The 18,586-nt window shown below is 45.7% G+C and overlaps 1 protein-coding gene across 1 annotated transcript; it reads left to right on the top strand.

Moving 5' to 3' along the window:
- Positions 1-1,587: 1,587 nt before the first annotated feature.
- On the top strand, positions 1,588-18,233 carry LOC120713162 (putative F-box/FBD/LRR-repeat protein At1g78760). The gene is made up of 5 exons (XM_039999169.1): positions 1,588-1,731; positions 14,783-15,808; positions 15,899-16,036; positions 16,154-16,294; positions 17,383-18,233. Exons 1-5 carry the CDS (start codon positions 1,588-1,590, stop codon positions 17,389-17,391), a joined length of 1,458 nt encoding a protein of 485 aa, XP_039855103.1. The 3' UTR covers positions 17,392-18,233.
- Positions 18,234-18,586: the final 353 nt, after the last annotated feature.

Below are 18,586 nucleotides of genomic sequence, written 5' to 3' on the forward strand. Positions count from 1 at the left end.
ATGTTGGAGTTCTGCCATCCTGCTAGCTTCTAACCCATTTTTATGTATTCTATGTTTTTTTTACGAATCACACAAGATAGTGCGCGTTTCATTGATATAGAAAAATTACAAGGCTACGATCCTGAAAGGTTATAGCCAGGAAATTAAAAAAACAGAAAACAGAACTCACCTGGTTGGATTATTGGGACGTCAACCCCGAAAACTCAACAACTCAACTCAACTAGTTGGATTGGGACATCAACACGGAGAACTCATCCACTCAATGCAGAGGAACACTCAAGACTACCTTGGAAAGCCTAACTGGTTGGATTGGGTCTTCAACATGGTTGAAACGACCCGTTGGGTGACACAGACAGAAAGAGGCCAAGCCGTCGCGGCCAACCTTCTATCTACACATGTAGTTGCCATGAAGACACAGTCCCGTGCCGAAAGGGAGAAGAGGGAAGCAGACGGCACTGTACCGCGAGCAGCCACCGCCATGCGGAACCAGTCGTTGTAGCACCGCTACAATGCCACACACCATCTGATAGAGTAGAATCGCCGAATCCAGACCTCACACCAACTGCCTTGCAGTCGCCACCGCGAAAACACAACACGCGGGGGCTTCGCCGCACCCGTCGTTGGACTCCTCCTCGTTCTCGTCGCCACGTCAAAGAGACCGCACGCGGGGCCTCGCCACTTCCACCTAAGTACTTCGTGTCTTGGATTCATATATAAAATCGCCATCAGGATGATGCATCGTGTTGCCCTGTTTCCAAGATCTCCATCAAACAGCCGAGCCGCGCCCGTCAGGCGACAACATCTCATTGCCGCACTCGCGCGCACAGCCTCCGTTGCCATGCCAACAAGTAGGAAGCCGGCAGGGGCGGATCTACAGGGGGGGCTGAGGGGGCTCCAGCCCCCCTACTCCCCAAAACACCATGGAAAATAGAGGTAAGAAGGAGGGAGAAGAAGAGGAAAGAAAGGAGGGAGGAAGAAGAAAGGGGGGGCTGGAGGAAGAAGAAGGGAGATGAGCCCCCCCAAAAGACAAATCTTGGATCCGCCACTGGAAGCCGACAAGACTTTCGCCCGGAGAATCCCATCCTAGCTGCACGTCCACGGCCCGACAAAGCAAGAAGTCCCCCGGGGCCGGTGGCGCAGCCGCGCCACCACACGCCATGGTCAACTCACACCTTCTCGCGCCACACCACCCACAGTCGTGGTGCCGCTCACCACCGCCAATCCACCTCGCACCACCCCACGACCACCGCGCGCAGCCTCTCGCATCGCCATGAAGTCAGGAGCCGCCGTCGGTCGCAGACCAAATGTAGCCCAGCGACGAGAACCGCCGCACCTGCCACCTCCACGACCGCGGGGCGGACCCACAGCGCCCACCATCTGCCGAAGCTGCGCACCGAACCAACAATGGCTAGCCCCCTCCACCTCCAATGCCGCACCCTCGTGTGCGCGCGGCCGCCGCCGGCCTTAGGGAACTCGTGCCACAAGCTGCTGAAGGGAAGAACGCCGCCAGCACCGACCGCTGGCCCCGGTGTGCCGCCCAGGGCGAGGACCCGGAGCATGAACCGCCACTGCCAAAGATCCACCACCATGGCCGCCGGACCCGGTCGCGGAGACACTGGATTCGGGCTCGCCGGCCACCAGCGCCGCGCACCACTGGCAGGCCACGCGCACCGACTGCACCTCCCTGCGCGCACCACGCTCGCATGTTGCCTCCGGATGCCGCCTGCACAGGTCTCACCCGCCCACGTACGGCCGCGTCGCGCCGCCTCCGGGTGAGCCTGCACACAGCCCCATGCAGCACTGCCACCGCCGCGCCGCCTAGTACATGACAGAATTGCCTTTGAAAACGATCGCTGGGGGTCTGACCGCGTGCCCGTGAAGCACATCCATGATTTATCGCTGGGTGATCTCTTTGACAGATCAGTAACAGAGTAGCTAGCCACATGATTGTTCATTAATGAATTATCTGTCATCGTTGAAATGTTTTGAGCTTCCTGTGAACCTTGTTATTTTGCTTGCAAAACATACAAGACTTGTTCTTTTCTGTACACGTGCTGAGTTATAAACTTGATGGATTCAATGCTTGAGATGCATGCCTCGCTCCATGTTGTGTATAAGGAAGATTGGAGGAAAAACATCTCGAACAAGCTAAGGTTGTCTAGCTACTAAATACTAATTTTTGTAGCTAACTGAAAGTGATCGGGTGCTCGTAGCCTAAGAGGGGAGGGATGAATTAGGCAAACTAAAAATCTTTATCGCAATCTCCAACTAATTTGCACTAAAATAAACTAGCACATACTATCTAAATGTGCAACTAATGTTCTTCTAGTGTGAAAACTCTCATCCCAAAAGAGTCATGCAACCTATAGCCAATTCTATCAAGATACTACTCTAAGAAAGTAAGGCAAGCAAGTTACAAGTATGAAATGCAGAAGCTTAAAGGAGGGATAAGAGGAAGCAAACTCTTTGACACGAGAATTTATCCCGTGATTCGGTTAGCCACAAAGGCACACCTACATTCTCGTTGTCGAGGCACTCACAAAAAATATTGCTTCTCGATAATCAAGTCTCTTCCGGGGACACCGAGTCACCACAGTCACCTTGATCCCGATTTTCACTAAGGAGCTTCACCAAGAAGACTGGGGTCTCCACGTCCCCCGCACAAGGATGTCGACGATGCTCCACACCAAACTGGAGAGTCATTGACGTACCGGTGAGCAACAATACTCCAAGAAGCCGGCGCACCAAGATACAATGTTGGTTCACTCTAGAACCACAACACAAGGCACAACACCTTGCTTTCTCACTCACTTAAGAGCTAACCTAGCACTACTCTCAAAAGTGTGCTAAGGACTAAAGATTTGATCACTAAGTTCTTGAATGGCTTGGAGATGTTCTTGGGTGTGGGTGTGATGTCTTGGAACTCTAGCAACTCCAAAATGACCGGGGTGAGGTATATATATAGGCCACCAAGTCCATAGAGCCGTTACTAGCCGTTACCCATTCTCTGCGTAGGGCATCGGAAGAACCGATGACTAGGCATCAGTGTAACCGGTCACACACGGCACTGAACTAGCCGTTAGCCTTCTGACGCGCCTGTCCTACCACTACTAGAAAACGGGTGGAGGACAATTGGCACCGGGTGGTGGTTCCAACCGGTTCCAATGCGTCAGCATAGGCCCCGGTTTGAACCACCACCCGGTACCAAATGAAGGCGGCGCTATAGGCACCGGTTGATGGTAATAACCGGTTTCTATGGTGATGAAACGTGGCAGCTGCCAGGAGCTCGGGCCTAAGGCACCGGTTGGTGCCTTGACCCGGTGCTATTGAACAAAATTTAGCACCGGGTCATTGAAACCAACTGATGCCTTTGGCCCGAGCCTATAAATACCCCAGCCCCTCCCCCCTCAAGCTACCGTGAACTCACTGTTCATGGCAGCTGAGTGAGGTGAGGGGAGGTGGATTTTTGTTTTTTTCTGAAAAAAAGGTTAGTTATTTTTCTTTATAACTTAGCAATTAATTTTTAGAAACAGTTATTACTTGATTTAGTTTATACATGTGATAATTATTTTTATTTGTAGCATCTTATTGTAGTTATATGCGTTATCAATTTATTTGATATTTGAATACTATCAAATTATTGTATTTATATGTTTTATCAATTTATTTGATAAGTGAATAGTATCTATTTATTATAGTTATATGCATTATCAATTATATAAATATATTGTTATAAATTGGTAGTATGAATGAACTATTTGTACAGTACAATGATATATATAAATGTATTGTGGACCCAGATGAGTCGGCAATGGATGTACATGGCCGACCGGCGTTCAAAGGAGTTCATGGATGGCGTGCATGAATTCATAGAAGCGGCCGAGAAACACAAGTATGGCGGTTTCGTTCGTTGTCCATGCAAATTCTGTAAGAATGAGAAGGATTACTCATCATCAAGAACCATCCATAGTCACTTGTTCAATAGTGGTTTCATGCCGAACTACTATGTTTGGACCAAGCATGGCGAAAGAGGAATTGTGCTGGATAATAATGTAGAAGAAGAGGACATGATTCCTGGACTTGCAGCCAATTATAATTCCTTTTTCAATGACACTGCAATGGGTGAGCCTAAAGAAGATACTGAAGGATACGTTGTAGAAGATGATCTTGGTCAGATGTTGCGCGAAGCTGAGGAAGGTTGCGAAACAGAACAGGAATCGAGAGATCTGAAGCGTATGTTGGAGGACTACAGAACATTGTTGTACTCTGATTGCAAACAAGACCAAAAGAAATTGGGTACCACATTGGAATTATTGCAATGGAAGGCATCAAATAGTTTGTCTGACAAGAGATTCGAGGAGTTGCTGAAACTTATAAAAAACTTACTCCCTGAGGGTAACACCTTGCCGGAGACAACATACGAGGCAAAAAAAGTTGTTTGTCCTTTAGGATTAGAGGCACAGAAGATACATGCTTGTCCTAATGACTGCATCCTATATCGAGGTGAGTATGAAAATTTGGATTAATGCCCTGTATGCAACGCATGCCGGTATAAGATCCCTCGAGATGATCCAGGCGACGTTGAGGGGATGCGTGTCAAGAAGAGGGTGCCTGCCAAGGTGATGTGGTATTTTCCTCTAATACCACGTCTGAAACGTTTGTTCATGAACAAAACGAATGCTAAATTGATGCGATGGTACAAAGAAGGGCGTAAGCAAGACAATATGTTGAGACACCCCACTGATGGGTCGCAGTGGAGAAAAGTGGACAGAACATTCCCAACATTTGCAAATGATGCGAGGAATATAAGATTCGGCTTAAGTACGGATGGCATGAATCCTTTCGGTGAGCAGAGCAGTGGCCATAGTACCTGGCTTGTGACACTCTGTATATACAACATTCCTCCCTGGTTGTGTATGAAGCGGAAATTCATTATGATGCCGGTGCTTATCCCCGGCCCAAAGCAACCCGGTAACGATATAGATGTGTATCTGAAACTACTGATTGAGGATCTTCTATTGTTGTGGAAAGAGGAGGGTGTTCGTATGTGGGATGCGCACGCAGAGGATCATTTTAACCTTCGTGCATTGCTTTTCGTAACCACCAACGATTGGCCAGCACTAAGTAACCTCTCTGGACAATCCAATAAGGGTTATAGGGCATGCACCCATTGTTTAGAAGAAACCGACAACATGTACCTCAAGCACTGTAGGAAGATCGTGTATATGGGTCATCGTCGATTTCTTCCGATCAAGCACCCATTAAGGAGGAGGCATGCTCACTACGATGGAAAGGAAGCTCATCGTACCAAGCCTAGGCACCATTGTGGGAAAATGGTGTTTGAAATGGTCAAAGATATAAAAGTAGTATTCGGAAAAAGGACCCAGCAGTAAATCAGTGCAGAGTGATGACGGATGTGCTATGTGGAAGAAGAAGAGTATTATTTGGGAGTTACCTTATTGGGAAGTCTTAGACGTCCGCCACGCAATTGATGTGATGCACCTAACAAAAAATCTTTGTGTGAACCTTCTAGGTTTCCTTGGTGTCTACGGTAAGGCAAATGATACATTGGAAGCGCGGCAAGATCTTCAACGTATGAAACAACGGGCCGCCCTACATCCAGAAAAAAGGGATAAAGGACATCATTATCTAGGTCCTGCGTGCTACACTCTTAGTAAGGAAGAGAAGCAAAGTATGTTTGACTGTTTCAACAGTATCAAGGTCCCATCAGGCTACTCTTCGAATATAAAGAGGCTACTGAACTTGAAAGAGAAGAAATTCGCACACGTAAAGTCCCATGACTGTCACGTGTTGATGACGCAATTGATTCCAGTTGCACTTAGAGGTATTCTACCAGCTATTGTTCGAGCAACAATCATAAAGCTATGTGCCTTTCTCAACATAATTTCTCAGAAGGCAATCGATCCATCGAGTTTAAGCAGGCTACAAGAGGATGCTGTCCAAAGTTTAGTCAGTCTTGAAATGATATTTCCTCCATCATTCTTCAATATTATGACGCATCTTCTAGTTCACCTGGTCAAAGAGATTGGTATTCTCGGTCCTGTTTTCCTTCATAATATGTTCCCTTTTGAACGATACTTTGCAGTCCTAAAGAAATACGTTCATAATCGGGCTCGTCCAGAAGGAAGCATTGCGAAGGGTTACGTCATAGAGGAGGTCATTGAGTTTTGTGTTGACTATGTGGAAGAACTCTGCCCAATTGGGATTCTAGTATCACGTCATGAGGGGCGGCTGATTGGAAAGGGCACACTTGGAAGAAAATCAGTAAATGCCACAGATCATGCCACGTTGAGCAAAGCACATCTCACAGTTCTGCAACAATCAGCCTTGGTGGCTCCATACATGGAGGAGCACATGCAAATTGTGTGAAGCATATACCCATTGAAGTCTGAGACATGGATTACAAAACATCATAATGATACATTCGCCACCTGGTTGCAGAAGGAAGTCATGGCTAACGATCAAATTCATGAGCAGCTAGCTTGGCTGGCCAGGGGTCCGGCAAATTCAATTTTGATGTACCAAGGATATGAAATTAATGGTTACACATTTTATACAAGAGTCCAAGATAACAAGAGCACCAATCAAAATAGTGGTGTCCGTATAGATGCCACCGACTCTAGTGGCCAAACGAACTCATATTTTGGTTACATTGAAGAGATCTGGAAACTCGACTATGGGCCGTTGAAAATACCTCTATTTCGTTGTCAATGGGTTAAACTCACAGGAAAAGGTGTCGATATCGACGAGTACGGAATGGCAACGGTAGACCTCAAAGAGCTAGGCTATCGAGACGAACCATTCGTCCTAGCTAAAGATGTCACTCAAGTTTTCTATGTGCAGGACATGTCTAGCAAACCGAGAAAGGACAAGTCCACGAATAAATCAAGATTTATAGGTGCCGGAGATGAGCCAAAGCGCCATATTGTTCTGGCAGGAAAAAGGAAAATTGTGGGAGTTGACGATGTCACAGATGAAGAAGAATACAATAAGGTTGAAGATATGACTCCGTTCGCAGTGGAGGTTGACACAAATATTCTTTTAACCGAAGAGGAGGCTCCGTACGCACCTCATGGTCATAATGAAGGGACGATTGTAAAGCGAACCATCGTTAATATTCTCTTAGTTGAATGATTATGTCTTGTAATATTTTTGTGAACATTATTAGATTTCTTATGCAATGAATTGATTTATTGGACAATTAAATGATTTATTATGCAATTATTTGATTTATTATGATTTATTATGCAATTAAAATGATTACTTATGCACCTAAATGATTTATCATGTAGTAATTAGAATTATTGTCCATTTAAATGATTTACTATGCAATTATTTGATTTATTATGCAATTAAAATGATTAGTTATGCACCTAAATGATTTATCATGTAGTAATTAGAATTATTGTGCATTTAAATGATTTATTATGCAATTATTTGATTTATTATGCAATTAAAATGATTAGTTATGCACCTAAATGATTTATCATGTAGTAATTAGAATTATTGTGCATTTAAATGATTTATTATGCAATTAAAATAATTAGTTATGCACCTAAATGGTTTATTATGTAGTAATTAGAATTATTGTTCATTTAAATGATTTATTATGCAATTATTTGATTTATTATGCAATTAAAATAATTAGTTATGCATCTAAATGGTTTATCATGTAGTAATTAGAATTATTGTGCATTTAAATGATTTATTATGCAATTATTTGATTTATTATGCAATTAAAATAATTAGTTATGCACCTAAATGATTTATTATGTAGTAATTAAAAGAAGGCCTTAGGTACCGGTTAGAATTGTCAACCGGTACCTAAGGCAGGCAATTCGAAAAAAAAGGGGTGGGTGCGGGTTCGAACCGTGGCCGCGGCGCACAAATTACACAAAGTTACCATTGAGTTATCGAGGGATTTCAGATGTTATCCCACCAGAAATCTACAAAAGTAAATTTCAAAGACCCTAAGGCACTGGTTTTCGTTCCCCACCCGGTGCCAAAGGGCAATTCAGTTCCCGCCCGTTGGGCACCTAAGGCACCGGGTGGAATGACACCCGGTCCCTAAGGCTGGCTTAGGTACCGGGTGACTTTATCACCCGGTGCCAAAGGCTTCCACCATATAAGCACCGGTCCTCTCCATCTTCCTCCACTCGCTGCCGCCCTCCGCCGCCTCGACCTCCGCCGCCGCCGCGCCGCCGCCCCACGTCGACGTTCCTCGCTCTGCAGCTCTGCGCCACCGCGCACCGCTCCCGTGCGCCGCCGCCGTCGATCCGCCGCCCCGCCATGCCTCTTCGCCGCCCATTCGTCACCGGAGCTAGGTGAGGTGGTGAGGAAGCCCGACCCATACCACATTTCCCCTCTCTCTCTCTCGCTCTATCTCGCCGGCGATTGCTCACCGAAGCCGCGGCTCCCCCCCCCTCGCCGCCGAGCGGCCACCTCTGACTACCGCCGCACCTCCTGGACCCCCTAGCCGCGTTCCCCGTCTCCCCCTCTCCCTCCCCGGCCTAACCTCGCCACGAACTGAGCCCCGGAGCACCGTTTTCGGTGTACTCCGGCGGTCCGCCGCCGCGTCTGCTCGCCGCCGCTGCAAAGCGCCGCCCGCCCGAGCCGCCGGCTCTGCCTAGCGCCAAGCCGCGCCGTCGCCCGAGCAGAGCCGAGCCGCAGCTCAGCCAGTAGCCGCGTCTCAAGCCGCCCCCACCCTGTTTCAGCCATTATATCGAGATCCCACGGATCGGATCTGTGAGATCCGAGCCGAACTAGAGCCGCCCCGGCGCTTTTGCTAAAGAGACCTTGAGTTTCTTCAAAATTAACCCACAGTCCTTCCTAGTTCAAAAGAAATTCCAAGGAGGCCATTTATAGATTTTTCTTGCAAATAAGTCCCTAGAATCTTGTTTTACACATATCTTTCCCATTTTGACTCTGATTTTAGCGATTCTTGCGCTCACGCGATCCTTGCATCGTGCATCTGTTAGATCCGAGCCGAACCAGAGCCGCCCTGGGGCTTTTGATAAAGAGACCCTGAGTTTCTTCAAAATTAACCCGCGGTCCTTCCTAGTTCAAAAGAAATTCCAGAGAGGCCTTTATAGATTTTTCTTGCAAATAAGTCCCTAGAATCTTGTTTTAGCCATATCTTTCACATTTTGACTCCAATTTTAGTGATTCTTGCGCTCACGCGATCCTTGCATCGTGCATCGTGCATGTAACTCATGTATGTATCATGTAACTCGTGTATTTCTGTAACTCATGTATTTATCATGTAACTCATGTATTTATCATGTAACTCGTGTATTTCTGTAACTCATGCATGTATTTATGTATTATGAATTCTTCATTCTTAATTATGAAATCAAACATGACGCTCTCTCCTTCTTAACGACTTCTTAACGGCGATCGGTCTCTCGCTAACTCTCGTTGTCTACTTGTTCCCCGACGCTCTCTCGCTGTCACCCCACCGACGCTCTCTCGTTGTCTCCTCACCGATGCTCGGTCTCTCGCTCACACACACGCACACACACACACACACACACACACACACTCACACTGACTCACACACACACTAACTCTTTCTCTGTCCCACTAACACACAAACACACACACACACTGACTCACACACACACTAACTCTCTATCTCTCTTTCTCTGTCCCACTCACACACAAACACACACACACACACACTCTCTCTCTCCCTCTAACATACATACACTCTCTCACACACACACTCTCTCTCTCTTTCAAACACGCATATTCGTTCAAAGAATAGAATTCTCCTGCTTCATTTAAGGATGGACACATACTCTAACACATTTTTACAGTTTCAGTTAAGGATAGACCCCTTCGGTGATGACGAGGTCGCCAAGCAATACATGTTGGACGCAATAAACGAAGATACGAGGGCCAACACCACCCAGCCAATCGCTGAAGAAGATGGTCGGACAGCTGATTCGTTCCTGAATATGTCTGGAGATGCCGATGAAGAAGATGATGACTTTGCGCCGCCGCCCAATCAATAGCAGCATGTTCCAGTACGAATCTTAAAACTATATGCATGGTGACTTCAGTAGATTAGTTTTGCGATTAACATATCTTTTCTGTAATTTAGTCGACCTCCGCATCGACTTCGTTGAGCCAGTCAAAAGGGAGACGCCAGCCAACCAAGAAAATGGAGGGAAGACAGGTCATCATAGAAGTGGACGCAGAGGGCTGTCCAAGTTCTCCAGAGGCTGCTAGCACAAAATTTGTCAACCAATGTGGGGTTATTGTTCGGGCAAGAATTCCGATCACCACAAGACTATGGAAAACGAGCAAACCCAAAGAATAGCAACACGCCGTGCCTGCACATCAAAAGGAAATGCTATGGGCAGAACTCAAGGATATGTTCACTCTTCCTGAAGGAGTTGACCAAGAACTTGTGAAGAAATGTGCCTTGAAAAAGATGGCCCTTGCCTTTGCAACTTTCAAGAAGAAGTTGTACATTAATTACATCAAAAAGGATAAAGAGCCGAGCTGGGACGATCTTCCTCATGTTAAACCATACTGGAAGGAGTTCAAACAATACAAACTATCAGAGGAAGCCCAAGAAAAATCCGAACAGGCCAAGGTGAATGTAGCAAATAAGAAGTACAGCCACCACCTTGGGGCTGCCGGGTACAAGAAGTCAATAAAAAAATGGCAGAAGATGGAGCAGGACCTTATGGATAGAGGCATCAGGCCGACGACTTGGGATTGGCCGGATAGATCCAAGTGGTGGTTATTAGCTAATGGCGTGACACTAAACCAGTTGGATGGAAATTTGGTCGTGCCCGAGCATATGCACGAAGTGTCCCGCGATCTAGTCGCTGCAATAGATGAGACCCAACAAGGAACATTCCAACCTCAAAGGGAGAATGATGAGCTGCAAGGGCATTAAAGAATCCGGAACACCCTGGACGAGCCCGCGGCATCGGCGTGGTCCCATGGAAAGTTGCTTGGGCCGGAGATTCCTCTTACAAGACTCACCGAAAGAGCAAAGCCGAACAGGAAGAGAAACTTCGTGCCATGCAAGAAGAGATGATAAGGAAGGTTGCGTCCTTGGAATCTCAGGTGGACGCCAGGGGCAATAAGGCAGTGTAGCTAGCTCTGAGCCAAAGGGGCACTACTGGGTCTCACCCGGATGTTGTGATAAGCCCAGTCTCTCAGCGACGCAGTAGCTGTGCATCCACAGCGGCACCCGACGTACAAGCGGAACAGCAACCCCAGATTGAGCCAACGGCGGTAGATGACCAGAGGTATCGAGTGGACGATGTCACCATGCCGACACCGTACGAGCTTCATGTGCGAGCAAGAAATATATCCATTCATGTCACATACGGGTCAGCCCTGCCCCTGAATCCTTCTACTACAATTCATGGAAGGCCGATACCCCTGGCTACACCTCCGTCACACTCGAGCAGATAGTTGGAAACAATGAGGATCTCTTGAGCTCGACTTCGTTGGAGGGGATGGAGAGAAGACATTGGGAGACGCACTTCACGGGGTCGTTCTATGGCGCAAGGCTGACATCAAACTTACTGAAAGCACAACGGCTCCCGTGAAGACCGATCGCCCTTCACCGCGGTCTCCCTCACCGCCGTCCCCACAACCACCTCCTTCACCACCGTCTCCGCCGGCGCAAAGGGCCACGAGTACTCCAACTCCTCCTGACCCAGAAAAAGAAAAGAAAAAGACAGCATCCCTCCCAGCGGCTGGACCCTCAAAGAAGAAGCAGAAAACGGTTGAAAGAAAATTAACCTACGAGAAAACTGCTGAGGAGTTGGAAGAGGAGACTGCTCGATATATGAAAGAACAATTGAAGCTTAAAGTCCCCCTGCTGAGGGAAAAGGTACCTCTAGAACTAGGGAAAAAGCTTCTCGCAAACCTAGACAACCCACCAAAACCGAAAAGCTTACCCTCGGACTATGATCGTACTCTGACAAAAGCACACAAGGTGAGAAATCTGAAGAAAAAATGTGGCAAGACCATTCCTCTGCTTGGCACACAACAAAAAGGACTCCAGCCCCTCCGGGTGCCAGGGTTGCTACTCCTACACTCGACGGATGTACAACTCCAGGCGGACCTACAGGCCGCGATATTTCTTTCTGAAACTGGATTAATGCTAGAGGAGGCAACGGGGCAAGTGGAGGCGGAAATCCCTATCGCTCCCATTCTTACTCCATTCCAGCATGGAAAACCTTTTGTCACTGAGGAAGAGGAGAAAAGTCAAGGCACGCAGATGTTCAATTTGCATAGATGGTACCTGCGAATGTCGAAGGACCAAGGGAAAATGTTTGGAGTCAAGTATCGTGACCATGATTTCTTCCGCGGGGAGGAGGACTTCTGGGTGTACTTCGAAAATTTATATCACATTTACCATCGACAAGCCCTCGACGCCTCTATCATCACCATTTGGGTTTTGTAAGTATCACTTACCTCTACATTAATATTTTTTGTTAACAAGAACATAATTATATGTGTGCATTATAAAATTTCTATTGTATCGTTTAGATAGGAGACCCAAAGAAGCCGAAAACATGGATGACACTATCAGATCGGCTTCATGTCTCCTTTGTTAGTCAACCAGAAAGTACTCAACAAAAATTACAAGGAAACGTGCCAAAACATGTACGATTCGTTGACTAGGCAAAATTACAAATCCTATATATTCATACCATACAACTTTGGGTAAGTCTTGGTCGACTCAATCCTCTGTTATATTACTAAATAAATACTAAGTCGTCTAATGCATGTATGTATATATCCTATCTATATCCGCAGTTATCATTGGATTTTACTCATACTTTCCGTAGAGACCGGCAATCTTATAGTCTTTGACTCAATGAGAAATCCAAAGTCCGCAATCCAACATATCATAGACCCCTTGAATAGGTAAGTTCAGTTTGCACAATCAAATCTTTTTTCTGTTAATAACAATTCCTGAATATCAAACTTAACTTTGAGTGCAGGGTTTGGAAAAAAAAATGTGAAAAATAACAAAGGACGTGGTCAATGGAGGCCCGAACTGAACGTTAACATGGATTATCCGGTATGTTGATTCATAAAGATTTGTCTAGTTAAGTATATAATCCCAAATTGTTCTAAATTAAGTAATTTATTTGTTTCTCCTTAAGAGTGCGAGACAACAACAAGGAACTGATTGGTGCGGGTACTACGTATGCGACTACTTGCACATCATGACTCCATGCGGGAAGGTTACTAATGAAGACACGAGAGTACGTCCAAACCGTTCACTAGTATATTTTCATAATTGTACTAACGCACATGATGTTAATCCTTTTTTTTCTAAATGATAGATGTCTCAAATGGGGGATGAATGTTACTCTACTGATCGGATCAACGCCATGTGCGAGCAGCTCGCCGGATTCATTTTGAACGAGATCTTGGATCCTAGAGGCGAGTTCTACCACGACGGTCACATCCATAGAGTATTTCCATCGACCTCCTGAGGGGACCAGTAGTTGGACTACAAACATAATTTGTACATTTGTAAATATTTTTAAACATTATGTCTTGATGTTTGTAAATTTGTAAATATATTAGTTCATCTAATTAGCTTAATTATATGCTCGCATTTTACTTTTAGTTAGTTTCAAATATTCTTTGAAAACGAACACGAACGACCAATGAACATATAGTACTGTAGAGCTTGAGCGCGTTTAGCAATTATAAAAGAATAAACAGTAATAAATATAACAAACAAAATTGGATTTGGAAAAAAAAAAGGGAAAATGTCATTGGTACCGGTGCCAAGGGGGCTGCCATCTTGCGTCAGCGTGGCAGCCTCTTTGGTACCGGTTGGTGTTTCCAACCGGTACCAATGGAAGCCTAAGGCATCGGTTGAAAAACCCGGTGTCTTAAGGTGAGGCTATTGGCCGTGGTTGCGGGGCACCGGTTGGGAAACCGGTTCCTTTGGCCCTTCTCAGCCGGTGCTGAAGGCCTGTTTTCTAGTAGTGTGCTGACTCAGCAACCATCGGTTAAACCGATGCATTGCACCGACGGGACGTCGTTTGAAACGGTGACGCTTGACCTGGCACATAGCTGTTGCACTTGATTCTCTTCTGCTGACACCATTGCACAGATTCATGCTCCGATGGTGCGTCGGTTCAACCGGTGCTGAAAGACTTGGCCCCTGCGCAATTGACATCGTCTTTTGATGATAGTATGATGAATGCACCTATGCCTCCAAATATACTGTTGGTTAAACCGGTGCCTTAAGGATGTTCTTACTTGATTCCACTTGGCACTAAAACTTGCACGGATCGGTGTATCTGGTAACCATCGGATGAACCGATGGTGGGGTCGTCGGTTTAACCGGAGCAGCTGATTCTATATCTACTTGTGCAACGCGTCTCTGCTTTTTTACTGCGGTTTGGCGTCTCGACGGTGAATTGGACACATCTCTACAGCGAATTGGACACATTCGATTTTATGCATGGAACTTAAAAATCCTATAAATAAGATCTCACAAACTTATAAGTTCATTGATTATGTTGTTACTCAATCACCAAAATCACAAACAATGACCTAACGAGATGATGTTCCTTACACAAACCCAACTTATTAGTACGTAACTACAGAAAGAAATACAGAAGTATGTACATGTTCGTGTGAAACTTAACTGAATTTCTCTGAAAGCTAATGCGTGCTTGCTTAGCACTAAGCACTCAGCAAACTACGATCACATCTACTTCTTCGTGCTGGGCCCACACCGTTTCAAATCCAGGATCAGACACATCTGCTTCTTTGGGCTGGGCCCGCACGGCCCGCCGTCGAGGAGGGTTTGCGGCAAAGGCAAATTATCGTTTGTTTCAGAGTGCAGACGACGAGATCCACCCAGCGGCGGCGGCGGCTGGACCTGGATGACGAACCCCGGCGGCAGAGACAGGAACCGCCGCCCGGAGGAGGCGGAGGAGACGAAGAAGACGACGCGGGGCGGCTCGACCTCGACCTGATCAGCCGCCTCCCGGACGATGTCCTCGGCGGTGTCATCACGCTGCTCCCCGCCAAGGACGGCGCCCGCACGCAGATCCTCTCCCGCCGGTGGTGCCCCCTCTGGCGCTCCGCGCCCCTCAACCTCGAGGCCGATAGCTTCGCGGCCGCGCAGGCCATCCTCGCCAGCCACCAAGGCGCGCCCGGCCGCCGCTTCTCCCTCACCTGGCGCGGCCACCACCTGGACGGCTTCTCCGTGGTCGACGACGTGCTCCGGCCGCCCGGCCTCGACGGTCTCCAGGAGTTCGAGCTGCGCTACTCCCCCTCGGCAATCATCGATACGGATTTCCGTCTAGATCCGGCGCCGCTGTCCGTGTTCCACTTCTCGCCCACCCTGCGCGTGTTCACCGTGCACTGCCTCCGAACAAGGCTCCAATTCCCCACGGCCTGCCCCGTGCTCCATCTCCCGCGCCTCGAGCAGCTGACCCTCAAGGGCGTCGTCATCTCCGAGACCATTCTCCATGGCATCTTGTCCAGCTGCCTCGTCCTGCAGAGTTTGGTGCTGCAGGCAAACGCCGGCTACCGCCATCTCCGGATCAGCTCCCCGACGCTACGCAGCCTTGGCATAGGGGTTAACACAAGCCGTGAAGGAATGCTCGAGCAAATCAACATTGAGGATGCTCCACTGTTGGAGAGGCTCTTCACAGATGGTGTAAGCTATGGCCAACAGATCCAAGTTATCCGGGCACCCAAACTGAAGATACTGGGATATCTATCTGATTGCGTCTCTGCATCTGAGTTTGGAATCAGGATTCTCAAGGTAGCCAATCAGCAATTTAGCTCAATGCATTTATTTGCTGCTGCCGCTCAATGATCGCTCAAATTCTTTAGTTTTCCCTGTGCATTTCAGAAAATGGAGTTCTTGAGCCTACCTAATTCTAGTGCAATGAGGACTGTGACAATTCTAGCTCTGGACGTTGCTCCTGATAATCCGGATGTTGTTGTTGACTTCTTGACATGGTTTCCATGCGTCGAAAAGCTACACATGGTGCTCACACTTGAACCTTTATATATGTTACTTAAACCTGATTGCATGCACATCTGCCAGCAGAATCGGACATTAGTTCATATATACTCTGTTCCCACCCTGCGTTTTCCTTTGCAGGCAATGGGCCATTGGAAGATGATGAAACGGGGGAAGAAGCCCAAGAATGCGAGGCGCCATGTTTCACTCGAATGCCTTGATCAACATCTCAAGATGTTGGAGTTGAAAAGTTATCGTGGCGACATGTGGGAAGTGAGCTTGGTCAGGTTCTTTCTCTCAAATGCTAGAGTGCTAGAATCCTTAAAGTTTCTAGCCGATCGTGGCGAATACAGCACGGAATGGATTGCAAATCAGCGTAAACAGCAACGTTGGAGCACCAGAGCTTCTCGAGGTGTTACAATCTGCTTTGCACCTGACCCTGATCGTCGTCAGTCAACTTGTGCACCCACGAAGCACATCCACAATTTGGCGCTGCATGATCCCTTTGACACATCGGCATGTACATGCCTAAATGATGAATGGAACTGATGAGGTTCTTCAGAGTCCAGCTAGATTGAGCTAGGTGGTGAGGCGTGCATTGTTTTTTTGTTTATTTGTTGAAACTAATCTATCAATCAGGCTACATGAATTTTGGTGCACACATGAGCACAAAAATTTCAGTTCTCTATACTTTTCATGGTAGTAATAGTTATAACATACTTATGAATGCAGTTAAGGTGTAATTTGTATCTATAAAAGTAATTGAGTTCGTGCTGTCATTTTTTTGTACCCACTGCTATGAATTCATTAGTAATCAATCACTAGTACTGACTTTAGTTACTGACTTTTCTTCTTTGCAAACTAGTTCATTCTGCGTGTGCAGTGAGGTATGTATTTCTAGTACTTCAATACAACCATGTATTTCTAGTACTTCGACTAGCAGTATGATTTGTTTGAATTCTATAATTTTTCTAGTTAAAAAACATGTGTATATGTTTCTTCATACCATAATACTTTTTTTTTCCTTTTGGAATGCCCTTGTGTCTTTGTGCTTCAACTAATGTCAAAGCCTGGCATTTCTTGCTGATTGTTGCATATGTTATCCTTATATATTTGTTCATTTTAGTTTAGATTAATCAAACTTACAGTGTTAATTTGTGTGGAACTTACATATTATCAATAGTTAATCAAGTAATTAATTATTACATAGTTATTTTTGTTTATTGCTTAATTAAATATTTGGCATTGGATTTTGTTGTTTGTTATCCTTTTTCTTTACATCTTGACCATTTGCTTAATTTATTTGAAGGATATGCAATGCATGCATTCAATGATCATCCTAAATAATGTTGTATTGAACGGTCTGACAGGTACCATGATTAGAAGGGAGCAAAAGTTTGTCATGGCTGCTAGAAGGTTTATGTGGGTGCTCACATAGAGCACACTTTTTTCCCTTGATGCTGACGCTCTATACCGTGGAAGCAATGAATTTGTGGACTATTCCAACTACCTTTGAATGAAGTAGTAGCTCCCTGTCCCTCTGTCCCTTTTTCTCCTGTCCCTATTTCTCCTGTCAGATCAATCTCTCTGTTTGTGTCTGTTGTTAATCCATATTTTTTGTCCTCAATTTGATATTTAGATAAATGTATCTTAGATAAATTAGACACAAGACTAGTTTAAAGACTAAATCACTAATGGTTTATTAGATTTTACACCATTATGTAGCATGTAGTTTTTTGTTATATAATTTCATGTATAAATGTGCATGTTGTTGTATTGCTATCATTTCCTATATCTTTTTGGAGCAAAAACTTGCTTATCTAGTATGAAGAAATTGTGATAGATTTATTTTCTAGTTCCTGGCATTTTAATTTCTTCTAATGAAACAGGTGACCATATTTTGGGCTTGGTCTCCTGTTGCTCTGGGCCATCGAGTTCAAGTGGACACAACTCTTGCAAAATTCGGGATCAGCAGTGTCATCAACAGCCATGCGCAATATATGATGCAACATTCTGTGGTCATTTTCTACGAAATATTAGGTATATATGTTGCATGTTTTGAATGTGTGAAATGGGTGTAAATTTTGAATAGACAGTGAGCTGGCTATTTCTTTTTTCAATAGTTGAACATCAGTAACGTTAATCACCAGCTTGTGCCATTTTTATCTTTAAGTTTGGTAAATAGAGCTATCAACCGGTCTGGAGCAGCCCAGAGTCCAGACATGCTAAATGGGTCTGAAATTTTAGATAGCAGACCAGTTTGTTGCTTAGGAGAGAAACACGGACCTGTATGCTTGGTTCAACGTTGAAGGTCCGTAAAAGAAAGGCAGGAGCCTTTAATCTGGGCTATTGATCATCTATCCAACGGCTGTGAAAGGTGATTGAGAGATAACTAAAATCTCAATCGGTTGACGTGGAGACACACTAAACTAGATATAGCTCAGTGGCTTGCTCTCTACAATGCAAAACCACTACGCTACACTTCGCACTTGCTATTTGGCACTCGTAGGTTTTATATATTGACTATATAATTCTAATTCTTATCAAAAAATTTATCCAAAATTAACCTTTTCT

This window comes from Panicum virgatum, chromosome 6K, assembly GCF_016808335.1.
Source record: "Panicum virgatum strain AP13 chromosome 6K, P.virgatum_v5, whole genome shotgun sequence".
Classification (NCBI taxonomy): domain Eukaryota; kingdom Viridiplantae; phylum Streptophyta; class Magnoliopsida; order Poales; family Poaceae; genus Panicum; species Panicum virgatum.